General features: G+C 44.6%; 1 protein-coding gene across 9 annotated transcripts in view; it reads left to right on the top strand.

Annotated features, from left to right (window-relative positions):
• Rufy3 (RUN and FYVE domain containing 3) overlaps window positions 1–13,179 on the top strand; it is a 79,874-nt gene that overhangs the window by 45,804 nt on the left and 20,891 nt on the right. For all 9 annotated transcript variants that reach the window (XM_045161377.1, XM_045161379.1, XM_045161381.1 and 6 more), the window contains exons 3-9: window positions 1,375–1,492; window positions 1,694–1,795; window positions 3,151–3,274; window positions 6,331–6,392; window positions 7,470–7,535; window positions 9,733–9,802; window positions 12,910–13,002. In XM_045161377.1, coding sequence (XP_045017312.1) covers window positions 1,375–1,492; window positions 1,694–1,795; window positions 3,151–3,274; window positions 6,331–6,392; window positions 7,470–7,535; window positions 9,733–9,802; window positions 12,910–13,002 — 635 coding nt within the window. The remainder of the gene's footprint in view (window positions 1–1,374; window positions 1,493–1,693; window positions 1,796–3,150; window positions 3,275–6,330; window positions 6,393–7,469; window positions 7,536–9,732; window positions 9,803–12,909; window positions 13,003–13,179) is intronic.

Raw genomic sequence — 13,179 nt, 5'->3', positions numbered from 1 at the left:
CAGCTCTGCTCACTCAACTGTGATTTTGATGTGAGTCCTGGTCTTATTCCTTTCTTCCTCCCTTTCCAAGTATTCTGTTTGCAGGGCTGTAGAGATTGCTCAGTGGTTAGGGCACTGCCTAACAACCCAGAGTCAACGCCTCAGTACACATGTGAAGTCAGATGCATGAGGTGTCCCATGCATCTGGAGTTGTTTGCAGGGGCTAGGTGCCCTGGCACACCCATTTTCTTCTCTCCTTATAAATAAAATAAAAATTTTTAAAAGTACCCAGCTTGCAAAGTAATCTTTTCCACTGGGCTGTTTTCTTTACTAATACCCCATGGTTTTAAGTACTAAATTGTTAAAAAATATGTTGTTATATTACTGTATTATAGGGCTATACCACAAATTCTTCTTGAAAGAGTCTTAGAAGTACAGGGTTTTTTGTTTTTGTAAACCTTTACTTGTTCTGAAAGCATAAATTTTTCTTTCTTTTGTTTGTTTGGTTGGTTGGTTGTTTTTTGGGTTTCCAAGGTAGGGTCTCACTCTAGCTCAGTCTGACTTGGAATTCACTATGTAGTCTCAGGGTAGCCTCGAACTCAACAATCCTCCTACCTCTGCCTCCTGAGTGCTGGGATTAAAGGTGTGTGCCACCATGCCTGGTTAATTTTTTCTTTTTTCTTTTTTTTTTTTGAGGCAGGGTCTAACTGTAGCCCAAGGTGACCTGTAAATCACTCTTTAACAGTAGGCTGGTCTCAAACTCATGGTGATCCTCTTACCTCAGCTTCCCAAATGCTGGGTTTAAGGGCATGTGCCATCACACCCAGCTGTTGATATTTTTAAAAATATTTTATTTAGTATGAGAGAAAGAGGCAGATAGAGAGAGAATGGGCACACTCAAACCTCTAGCAAATTCCAGATGCACGTGCCACCTTGTACATCTGGCTTTACATGAATAGTGGGGAACTGAACCAGGGTTCTTAGGCTTTGCAGGCCAGCACCTTAACTGCTGAGCCATCTTTCCAGCCCTGCTGATTATTACTGTCATAATTATTTTATTTATTATTATTATTAGTTTGGTTTTTTGTGGTAGGGTTTCACTCTAATCCAGGCTGGCCTGGAATTCATGATGTAGTCTCAGGATGGCCTCCAACTCATGGTGATCCTCCTACCTCTGCTCCCGAGTGCTGGGATTAAAGGCTGGTGTCACCATACCTGGCTAGCCCTGTTGATTATTTTTTACCTGTCTAATAACATAGGGTTGGAGTCCTGAGAAGACACTGACAGAGTGTGTGTATATGTGTGTGTATGTGCATACATGTGCACACACTGTAGTGTCATGTTGCAAAGAATATATAAATAATATTAAAATACTGTGTTGTTTTGTTGCCTTAGCCAAGAAAACGTTCCTTGGACAAAACAAATCTTTCTGGGGACCTCTGGAACTGGTGGAAAAACTTGTGCCAGAAGCTGCAGAGATAACAGCAAGCGTTAAAGATCTTCCAGGACTGAAGTAAGTCTAAGGGTGAATTCTGTTTCTCAAGAGCAAAATTCTGTTATGTCCTTGAGGAATGATACTAAAGATGAAGTGCTGAGTGGGGAAGATTGTGAGGAGGAACCTCGTGTGAGACTTGGCCACAGCAGGTGGCTGTGTCACGCGGGCCAGCGCCTCTGTGTGCGTGCTCTTGATCACTGGGTTTCTGTGTTCTTACAGGACACCAGTAGGCAGAGGGAGAGCCTGGCTTCGACTGGCATTAATGCAAAAGAAACTTTCTGAGTATATGAAAGCTTTGATCAATAAGAAGGAACTTCTCAGGTATGAATGCCTTCTTGAATGTTCTTCCCATGGTGTGTCTGTATTATGCAAAGTGGAGCCATTTCTGCAGGACAGAAAGACAGCACAGAATAGTCACTCTGTCTTCCTCTCCTTTTTCCTTTCCCTTCTGGAGACAGGGTGTCTAGTAGCCCAGGCTGACCTTGAACTTCTTATTCTCCTTCCTCCACCTCCCCACTGCTAGGATTACAGGGATGTGCCACCATGCCTAGCATGGTGTCATTAATAATTTCAGCCACGCCTTAACACACACGTAGTCCAGGTGGCTCCAAAAAGAAAAATGCGCTCACAGCGTGGAGAGTAAAAGATAACATGCAGCCACGCATGGTGATGCACGCCTGTCCTCCCAGCACTCTGGAGGCTGATTTAGGAGGACCACTGTGAGTTTCAGGCCAGCCTGGGCTACAGAGTGAGTTCAGGTCAGCCCCAGCTAGAGTGAGACCTGGCCTCAAAACAAAACAAAACAAACAAAAATTGGTCAGCCTGTAGAGTGCAAGGAGATGTTTAAAATAATAAAGGCACATGCACATTCAACAAAGGATAGAAATAAAGAATTCTTATCTAGTAAAACTACAGGGCTGAGAAGATGGCTCAGTGGTTAAAGGTGCTTGCTTGCAAAATCGGACAGCAGGGCTCAGCTCCTCAGCACCTGAGTAAAAGCCAGGTGCACGAGGTGCCACATGCATCTGGAGTTCATTTACAGTACCAGAGGCCCAGCCTCTTCCTCGGTGCGTGTAAATTATAAACAAATCTGCAGCCTAGCAGTATGAAAGTGGACAAAAGACATACACTGGTATTTTAGGAAAGAGAAAATTATCCAGTATTGCTGAAGACGCTGTAGTTGCTTCCAAGTTTCAATCATTACAAATGACGCTGTCAACACTGTGTGCAGGTCCTTGTTGGCCATACATTTTCAGTTCCTTTGGGCAAAGAAACGTAATTAAATTGTGTACTAATAGTCTGGCACCAGGGTGTGTGTGTGTGTGTGTGTGAGAGAGAGAGAGAGAGAGAGAGAGAGAGAGAGAGAGAGATAATATGGGTGCATCATAGGCAGTGGGTCTTGAAGCATTTTTCTCTATTCAGAATTTTCCAGACACTTTGTTTCTCTTTACTTGTGTATTTCCAAGTTGTCTGCAGTCGGCTTCTGTAACTTGCAGTGGTAAAAGCCTCAGCCGCCTGTCTCACCCCATTGCTGAAAGTGCTTACACCAGCTGTCTCTCTTCTGACTGTTGTTAGAGGTCTCAGTGCACAGTGCGGAGGCATGTGGTCCCCTTGCCCCACGTCACCGACCCTGGAGCTGGGCTTTCATAATAGTGTTCTGTGGGTTTCCGTCACAGTGAATTCTATGAACCCAACGCCCTCATGATGGAAGAAGAAGGAGCTATCATTGCCGGTCTGTTGGTGGGTCTGAATGTCATCGATGCAAATTTCTGCATGAAGGGAGAAGACCTGGACTCTCAGGTACGGGGACCCTCGTTTAACCGTGTGTCCCTCTGAGTTCTGAGGCTTTGGGATTTGGGCTGGTTAGGTTCTACCAACCAAGACGCTGTGTGTTTGAGGCCATCCTGGGACTACAGTGTGAGTTTCAGGTCAGCCTTGGCTAGAGTGAAACCCTACTTGAAAAAAGCAGGGAAAAATTGAGGCATTTGTCTACCAGATTTTTCATATTCTCGACTTGGTTATAGTTGTATTAAAGCAGTGTAGAGGGTAGGAAGGAGCACAGAGGAAGGCGAGGGAAAGCTAGTGTGGCAGATCCGAAACGGGGAGGAGGGAACGCTGCATGGTGTGGCAGCCCAAAGTGAAGGTTCTGAAGCTGGACTTGGGTCCAGATTCTGTCTCCCCATTAGCTTCTGGATATATATATATATATATTTTCTTTTTTGTTTTGTTTTGTTGAGATAGGGTTTCACTCTAGCCAAGGCTGACCTGTAATTCACTATATAGTCTTAGACTGCCCTCAAACTCACATCTATCCTCCTACCTCTGCCTCTCAAGTGCTAGGATTAATGGTATGCATCACCACACATAACTTGAAAATATTTTGTAGTATTTTTTAACATTTTATTTTTATTTATTTATTTGAGAGAGAGAAAAAAAAATGGGTACACCAGGGCCTCTAGCCACTGCAAACTGTAAACAAACTCCAGATGCATGTTCTACCTTGTGCATCTGGTTTTACATGGATCCTGGGGTATTGAATCTGGGTCCTTTGGCTTTGCAGGCAAGAGCCTTAACTGCTAAGCCATCTTTCCAGCCCTGTAGTTATTTATTTATTTACTTACTTACTTATTTATTTATTTGAGAGCGACAGACACAGAGAGAAAGACAGATAGAGGGAGAGAGAGAGAATGGGCGCGCCAGGGCTTCCAGCCTCTGCAAACGAACTCCAGACGCGTGCGCCCCCTTGTGCATCTGGCTAACGTGGGACCTGGGGAACCGAGCCTTAAACCAGGGTCCTTAGGCTTCACAGGCAAGTGCTTAACCGCTAAGCCATGTCTCCAGCCCTGTACTTAGTTTTTTGGTGTCTCTAGTTTCCTTGGTATAATGTATAGATATTTATTAGGGTCATTGTGAGGAATAAAGGACTTCATGAATGTACTTTGCTTAGAACAGGCACATATTAATTCCTCAATAAAAAAGATGCCATTTTCACTGTGTTTCTTATCCTTTCAGTTTGAAATATCATGATCAATTTCTGTTATATTTACTCGAATAAATAGAAAAGGATGTACAGTGTGATTTGATTTGGGGGGGGGTTGGGTTTTTGTTTTTTTTTTTTCTTGCCCAGGCTGGCCTGGAACTCACTCTGTAACTCAGGCTGGCCTCCAACTCATAGTGATCTTCCTACCTCAGCCTCCCAAGTGCTGAGATTAAATCACATACCACCACGCCCAGCCGATTTGATTTTTTTTTATTTATAATATTTATTTACTTAGGAAAGAGAAAAACATAATGAGCATACCAGGGCCTCTAGCCACTGCAAACAGACTCCAGACACATGCGCCACTTTGTGCATATGGCTTTATGTGGGTACTGGGAAATCAAACCTGGGTCATCAGATTTTGCAGAAAGCGCCTTTAACCATTAAGCCATGTTGCCAGCATGGCTGGTTTGAATTTTAAAGAAGGGCTGGGAGATGACTTAGTCAGTCAAGCACTTGCCATGTAAGCCTCAGGACCTGAATTTGATCCCCAGATCAAACCCATGTTAATGTGCTGGGTGTGGTCTGGGGAGCTGGCCCAGAGGGTTAGAGCGCGTGCCTCAGACATGAGGGCCTCAGACCACCTGAGTTCGCTTCACCAGGCCCGTGTAAACAGCCGAGCATGCGCATGCATGTTTGTAACCACAATCTTCCTTTAAAAAATATTTTTATTTATTTGAGTGAGAGAAAGAGAAAGAATGAGTATGGGCATTCCAGGGTCTCTTGCTATTATAAACCAACTCCAGACACATGCACCACTATGTGCATCTGGCTTTACATGGGTACTGGGGAATTTAACCCAGGTTGTCAGATTTTGCAAGCAAGTGCCCTTAGCCACTGAGCCTGTTCTCCAGCTCCATAACCCCAGTCTTGTGGGGAGCAGAGATCAGAGAATCACTAGTTCCTGTTCAGAGAGAGATACTCCATCTCAAGGAAGTGTTGGCAGAGCAACGGAGGAAGGACACTTGACATTCTCCTTTGATCACCACACACGCACAGACACATGCATCTACACACCCACACACCCACACCCACCAGCACACACCTGACAATATGGTGCTAGGTATGGTGATGTGTGCTTGTGATCCCAGGGCTGGCGAGGTGGAGACAGGCAGATCCTGGTGTTCCTTGGCCGTCCAAGCTCATTTACTTGGTGAGGTCCAGGCCTATGAGAGACCTGTGGTCTCCACACATACAAGCACACATTTACCCCTGCACACTCACAAGCACAGAAGTAAAGTAGCAGCTTTGAAAACTCAGGATGAGTGTTAGTGAAAGCTTGAAAGAATAGTTACCAAAATTTTAGCCAAGGCTCTCTTGGATAGGTTAAGATTGTGGGTATTTTGCATTACTCCTGCTTTTCTCTATTCTCTGAAATGTCTTCAAGAAAATGAGCATATTTTGAAATTATAACTATACATATTAAAAGGTTATTCATAGAAGGAAATAGAAATCCAACCACACTATGCCTGATAAAACTACTAGAGAAAGAAACTCTATGCTGCCCACTGGTCTTGGTCATGAACTGACCTGTGGTGCTGTTGCTCAGTTATGTCTGTGTGGGACGGCGGTGGAGCCAGGGCCTCGCACATGCCAGACAAGCGCTCTAGCCACTGAGCTGCACCCCAGCCCCTACTGACGTGTCTTCACGGTTCTTGGTTCTCAGTGTGTAATTATGTTCATAATAATAAACATTATTTTTATTATAAATTTATCATAATTGTTATGATTATGCTGCTAACTGTGAGTGCCTCAAAGGAGCCTTGTATGCCTTGGAAAGGTGTCTAATTCTACCTTGCAAATGTTTTCTCTGCAGGTTGGCGTTATAGATTTTTCTATGTATCTCAAGGATGGGAGCGGCAGTAAAGGCAGTGAAGGGTATGTACAAAGACAAGTGGGTTTCTCCTTCGTCTGAGGTCCGCTTCTCCCCCTTTGGCGGTAGTTACAGTTTGTTTCAACAACACTCATTGAGCATACCAGCCAGGAGAATTTTTTTATGATAGAGCTTTAATAATGCCCAACTGTTACAATGTTATTCCTGCTAGGTAGGTCGTGGGCTGACCACATCATAATGTACAAAAGGAATCTAATTCTCTAAATCCTTTTTCCCCCTTGGTCTTTTGAGACAAGCTTTCCCGCTGTAGCCCGGATTGGTCTAGGATTCATTACATAGACCAGGCCATCATCAAACTTACATTAAGCCCCTGCCTCTACCTCTCAGTTGCTGGAATTGCAGGCATGAGCCACTATACTTGGCTAATTCTCAACAAGTTTAGGGGGTTGAAAATGTGGACGTGCCTATGAAATCACCACTTAAGAGGCTGAGGCTGAAAGATCATCTCAAAACCAGCCAGGGCTAGAGAGATGGCTCAGCAGTTAAGGCGCTTGTAAAGCCTAATGACCCAAGTTCAATTCCCCAGTACCCATGTAAAGCCAGATGCAGAAAAGTGGCACATGCATCTGGAGTTCACGTGCAGCAGTTAAAGGCCCTGATGCACCTGTTCTCTCTCTCCCTCCCTCCCTCTCTATCTCTTTCTCTGCTGGGCATGGTAGTGCACACCTTTAATAAAACGTAAAAAAAAAAACAAACAGCCCAAAAGTGTGGCTGAGGTCTGGAATGTAAGCAGCACTGCGAGGCACAGCTTTGAGAACAATGATGTCGCGACAGTGGGTTAGTTTAACCTCAGCCAAATGGAAAGTCGTCACTGTGACTGCTAGCAAAACTGAAAATATGTTAGTTTGAAAAAGAAAACATTTTATCTTTGAATGTCGGTGGTGCATCATAAGACTCGAATCATTAAGGTTGGTTTTACAATCAGAGCCTGAGAAACGTGGGTCTTGAAGCATTGGTCTTCCTCATCACTGTGTCGAGGGGTACAGAAGGCCTCTCTTCTAGTGTGTGCCCCACGGTCCCAGTTTTATGAACAGTCATTTTGTTTTCTCTCTTCCCTCCAGAGATGGCCAGATCACTGCGATTCTGGACCAGAAGAACTACGTCGAGGAGCTCAACAGACATCTGAAGTAGGATGAGTGACTGGCTGGCTGGCTGTCTCTTCCTGGGGGTTGCGAGGGAAGCAGTGAGAACAAATTCAGGGCACAGTCAGTGCCAAGCGCAGAGGGCCGAGGCCAGTGTTAGCGCGGGGCACTAGAGCTCCAGTGCCTGGTTAAACAGATGCACAGACCTGAAATCGGAGCAGCCCTCTTGTGTCTGTGGCTGAGCCACACACTCCAGGAAGGGTCCTGGGAAGACGTTCTTTACTTGACTGCCCTTTCCATTAATCACAGGTCTTTTTTTTTTTGTCTTGTTGGTGTTGGTCGTTTTTTGTTTTTTTATTTTTTTTTAGGCCTCTTTATTTATTTATTTTTATTTATTTGAGAACAACAGACAGAAAGGGGCAGGTAGAGAGAATGAGAATTGGCGTGCCAGGGCCTCCAGTCACTGCAGACAAACTCCAGACGCGTGCATCAGGCTAACGTGGGTCCTGGGGAATTGAGCCTTGAACTGGGGTCCTTAGACTTCACAGGCAAGCGCTTAACCACTAAGCCATCTCTCCAGCCCTTGGCTGTTTGCTTGCTTGCTTGTTTGAGGTAGGGTCTCACTCTAGCTGACTTGGAGCGCTCACTGTAGTTCAGGCTGGCCTCGAATTCACTGCAGCCCTCCGACCTCCCCCTCCCCGTGCTGGGGTTATAGGTGTGAGCCCTCATGCCCAGCGCTAGCTCTCTTGCTCCCTCGCATGCCTCACACTGTCTCCTCACTACCATTAATTTACCAAGTACTCACCAGGGGTTTCCAAGGCTCTTTATCTGCCCTGTGCAGGAATCCTGAAGCTATTGATATTTTCCAGTACTTGGATGGTCTTTTTATGCTAAAGACTGGTGAGTAATTCAGAAGAATGATTAGCATAGCCATTCCTCATTATCTTGTATGGATATGGAACCCTCACGAGTTCTGTTATCAAAACCATTGCTAGTCTTCTGAGGCTGGCTGACAGAACGGTTATGCTTTTCTTTTACTTTTTTTTGGTTTCTTGAGGTAGGGCTTTGCTGTAGCCCAGGCTGTCCTGTGGTTATGCATATTGTCACAGAAGCACAAAGATCCTTAGTAGGCTCTTCTCTCATTGATAACACAGTTTAAAAATGGTCTCAGAAGGAAACTTGTGGACAATTCATTAAAGAGTTTCAAACAGGGACGGGGGGGGGGGGGGAGCCAGGCACACCTTGAATCCCAGCACTCGGGAAGCAGAGGTAGGAAGATCACCCTGAGTTCAAGGCAACCTTGAGACTCCATAGTGAATTCCAGGTCAGCCTGGGCTAGAGTGAGACCCTACCTCGAAAAAGAGAGAGAGCGCGCACTAAATAGAGAGAACAACAGACAGGAAAATTGGAGATCTTGGCAGCTGCTGAGATGACAAAGGGTGAAGTTTTTGTGTTTTTTTAATCATCATAGCTCACTACAGTCATGGTTACTCCTTGGTCCCCAAACAAAAATGTACGTAAATTTCTCATAATGTTAACAGACACTGATGGGTTGGTGGGCAGGATGAAAGCAACCCCCCACCACCAAGACTGTTTTTATAGGCACCATCTGAAACATATCAATGTCAATTTGCTAGCTTCCAGGGGAAAATGGCATGATAGGTAGTATTATCACGGTAGACAGGGTACTATGCATATATGGCAAAAAGACAGTGAAAGTCATTTGGTATAATAAATATACGCTAATTAAAATTTTTAAAAATATATATGAAAACTTAACATTTGACAGTGAGTGCTAAATGTAACTGGTGTTTGAAAAGGCAAGAATGGGGCTGGAGAACTGGCTCAGTGTTTAATATGCTTCCCTAGCACTCACTAATGCCACATATGCATAGTGGCACATGCATCTGGAGTTTGTTTGCAGTGACCAGAAGCCCTGGCATGCCCATCTCTCTCTCCCTCTCTCTCTCTCCTTGCATGTAAATAAAGGAAGGAAGGGAGGGAGGGAGGAAATAAAAGAGCCTGGTGTGGTGGTGCATACCTTTAATCCCAGCACTTGGGAGGCAGAGGTAGGAGGATCACAGTGAGTTCAAGGCCACCCTGAGACTGCATAATGAGTTCCAGGTCAGCCTGAGCAAGACCCTACCTCGAAAAACCAAAAAGAAAGGGAAAGGAAAAAAAATTTTGAATGAATGGGATATTGTCACTTTCCAGAGACCCTTATGCTGTTTTCTCTTGGCAGTGCTACAGTAAACAATCTCCAGGCAAAAGTAGATGCTTTAGAGAAGTCCAACACTAAACTGACAGAGGAGGTAAGTATTTTAGAAATTCTTTGACCTATAAAATTTACATGAGTAGGGCTGGAGAGATGGCTTAGCGGTTAAGCGCTTGCCTGTGAAGCCTAAGGACCCCGGTTCGAGGCTCGGTTCCCCAGGTCCCACGTTAGCCAGATGCACAAGGGGGCGCACGCATCTGGAGTTCGTTTGCAGAGGCTGGAGGCCCTGGCGCACCCATTCTCTCTCTCTCCCTCTATCTGTCTTTCTCTCTGTGTCTGTCGCTCTCAAATAAATAAATAAAAAATTTAAAATATATATATTAAAAAAATTTACATTAGTAAATTTCATTAGTGACTTTTCAGACATTTCCACCACAGGAAATTACTAACTCCGTTCTGTCTGCCCAGCCCCGCATTTCCCTAGCAGGACCACACATAGACATGCTTGCTGCCTGACTAACCAAATATCCTTTGTGTGAGCATTTTGTCTAGGTCAGCCTAAAGTAAATTTTCAGTACGTAGCACGATACCCATAGGTTGCTTCATTCAGGAAGCACCTGGGGCCGTTTCTGCAGTCAAAGTAGACAAAGATTTTCCCCATCCCCTTTCTGGGTATTCCAGACTGGTAAGCACCCGATGCCTACATTCTGTTTCCTCTTCAGGGTGCTTAAGATAATCAGCCCAGGGCAGGAGAGAAGTCCTGCCCACAAGTCATGTGCTCCCCTTTCAGTCAGTCACTGACCTCTAAGAGGCCGTTCCTGCACTGGCCAGTAAGGGCTTGTGCACTTCCTCCCTCAACCTCACGTTACTCTGAGGAGGAGATGATAGACCTGTGAAAACTCTTGGCAAAGTCCTTAAGAAGAGAAAATGAACCTCATGCTTGTCAGCTGATTGATGTAGAGCTATTTTTCCTAACTTGCCGAAGCCCAAGCTATAGGCTTTTGTTGTTGTTGTTGTTTGGTTTGGTTTGGTTTTGGTTTTTTGAGGTTGGGTCTCACTCTAACCCAGGCTAACTTAGAATTGACTGTGTATTCTCAGACTGGCCTTGAACTCAAGGTGATCCTCCTACCTCTGCCTCCTGAGTGTGCCACCATGCCCAGCCAGATTGTTTTTAATTTTTTTAAATTTTTATTTGTTTATTTATTTGAGACAGAGAGAGGGAAAAAGAGGCAGAGAGAGGGAGAGAGAAAGAATGGGCATGCCAGGGCCTCCAGCCACTGCAAACGAACTCCAGATACATGTGCCTCCTTGCGCATGGGTTCTGGGGAATTGAACCAGGGTCCTTTGGCTTTGCAGGCAAATGTCTTGCTATGCCATCCCTCCTGCCGCCCCCCTTTTTTGAGGTAGGGCCTTGCTCTAGCCCAGGCTGACCTGGAATCGCTATGTAGTCTCAGGGTGGCCTTGAACTCACAGCGATCCTGCTACCTCTGCCTCCCAAGTGCTGGGATTAAAGGCTTGAGCCACCACACCCTGCTCAGATTTCTTTTACTTTAATAGTCTTAGATACTTCTATGAACATATGTAAAATTAACCGGATTGCAAAGCCTGTTTTCTCTGTTTTGAATTATTGTGTTATGTACATCAAAATAAATTTGGTTTAAACAAAATCAAACTAAAGCACTCATCAGGAATATGTTGTTAAATCAATGGCTTCCCAGAACCAGCATTGGTATTGGGGTGTGTGTGTGTTAAGAGAAACTTAAGACTTGCTGTCTTCCCATGTCTGCACAGGAACTACTGGAGCAGGGCATGCGCCCAGGAGCAGGGCTGAGAAGCCCAGCTCAGCTTCTCCTGGGTTCCTCACACACTCTGGGGAAACTGAGTTCAGGAAGTGCAGAGAAAGGAGAGTGTTTCAGCCTGATTTTTCCCTGCCTTGACATGAGCTTATAATAACATGATCTTGTCTGCTATAACATGACCTTATAATAATGTGACTTTATCTTTGGAGGTGACAAAATGAAAAATCTGCTTAATGCTTAATAGGATCTGTTAGAGTAAGAACTCTGGAGTCCATATCTTTAATCCAGAATCTATTGAAGGATTTTTAAAAATTACTTATTAATTTATTTTCAAGCCAGGAGAGAAGAGAGACAGACACAGAGGGAGAATGGGCACCCTAGGGCCTCCAGCCACTGCAAACGAACTCCAGATCCACGTGCCCCTTGTGCATCTGACTCTCCACGAGTACTGGGGAATCAGACTCGGGTCATTAGGTCTTGTGGGCAAGTGCCTTAATTGCTGGAGCCATCGCTCCAACCCCTGTGAAAGGAACTTTGGCAAGTGCACAATACAATTACTGCTTTAAAATACTTTCTAGCCAGGTGTAGTGCTGCATGCCTTTAATCCCAGCACTTGGGAGGCAGAGATAGGAGGATGGCTATGAGTTCAAGGCCACCCTGAGACTATACAGTGAATTCCAGGTCAGCCTGGGCTAGACCAAAACTCTACCTTAAAAACCAAAAACAAAACAAACAAAAACTTTCTTGAGCCAGGTGCACAAAGTGGCAAATGCATCTGGAGTTTGTTTACAGTGTCAGGAGACCCTTGTGGGCCCATATTCTCTCTGCTTCTCTCCCTCCCTCTCTCCCCCTCCCCCCGTCTCTCAAATAAATTAAAATGCATTTATTTAAAAAAAAAAAAAACTTTCTTGAGACCATGTCTGACTCTGTTAGCTGTATGTTTGTTTTCGAGACAGGTTCTCATTTTGTCTAAACTTTCAGAAATCTTACTAAACATACTAATAAGCCATCCACAAAAACACTCTAGAAATAAGCAGTCTTAGTTAATATTTGGACATAGAAACAAGGTTTCCCTTCAAAGCAGCAACAGCAGAGAATGTATACTTACCTAACCTACATTAGGGGAGTTCCCATGATCCCTCACGAGAACATTTACTGAGGCAGGGCCTCTCAGTGTAGGGCAGGCTGGCCCAGACTTGCTTGGAAGCTTCTGCCTCCATCCAGAGTGGTGGGAAATACAGGCATGTGTCATCATATCTTGCTTATGAGAGCATTTTTATTGTGTGATAGTTTCCTTTGGCTACAAAGAGCATATTAAAGCCTGAAATTATATCCTCATAGGTCATAAGTTATTCTATGTTACATTAACAGAGAATACAAGATTATTTATAACTTTGATTGACAGCTTGCTGTTGCAAACAACAGAATCATTACTTTGCAAGAAGAGATGGAAAGAGTTAAAGAAGAAAGTTCCTACATACTGGAATCCAACCGAAAGGTAAACCCTACCTGGTTTTACAGAATATTCAAAGAAAGTGTGGTTTGTATTTGCCTCCAGAGGGCCTGAGGCAGTTGCATGTGTCACGCACACTGCTGTCCAGACTGCATCAGGCCACCAGGAGTTCCTGTCCTTTCCTCGGCCGTGCTTCTTTCTTCCACGCTTGATTACACATGT

Source organism: Jaculus jaculus, chromosome 11 (genome assembly GCF_020740685.1).
Source record: "Jaculus jaculus isolate mJacJac1 chromosome 11, mJacJac1.mat.Y.cur, whole genome shotgun sequence".
In the NCBI taxonomy this organism is placed as follows: domain Eukaryota; kingdom Metazoa; phylum Chordata; class Mammalia; order Rodentia; family Dipodidae; genus Jaculus; species Jaculus jaculus.
Note: the sequence above shows the minus strand (reverse complement) of the source record. Positions and strands in the feature narration are given on the sequence as shown.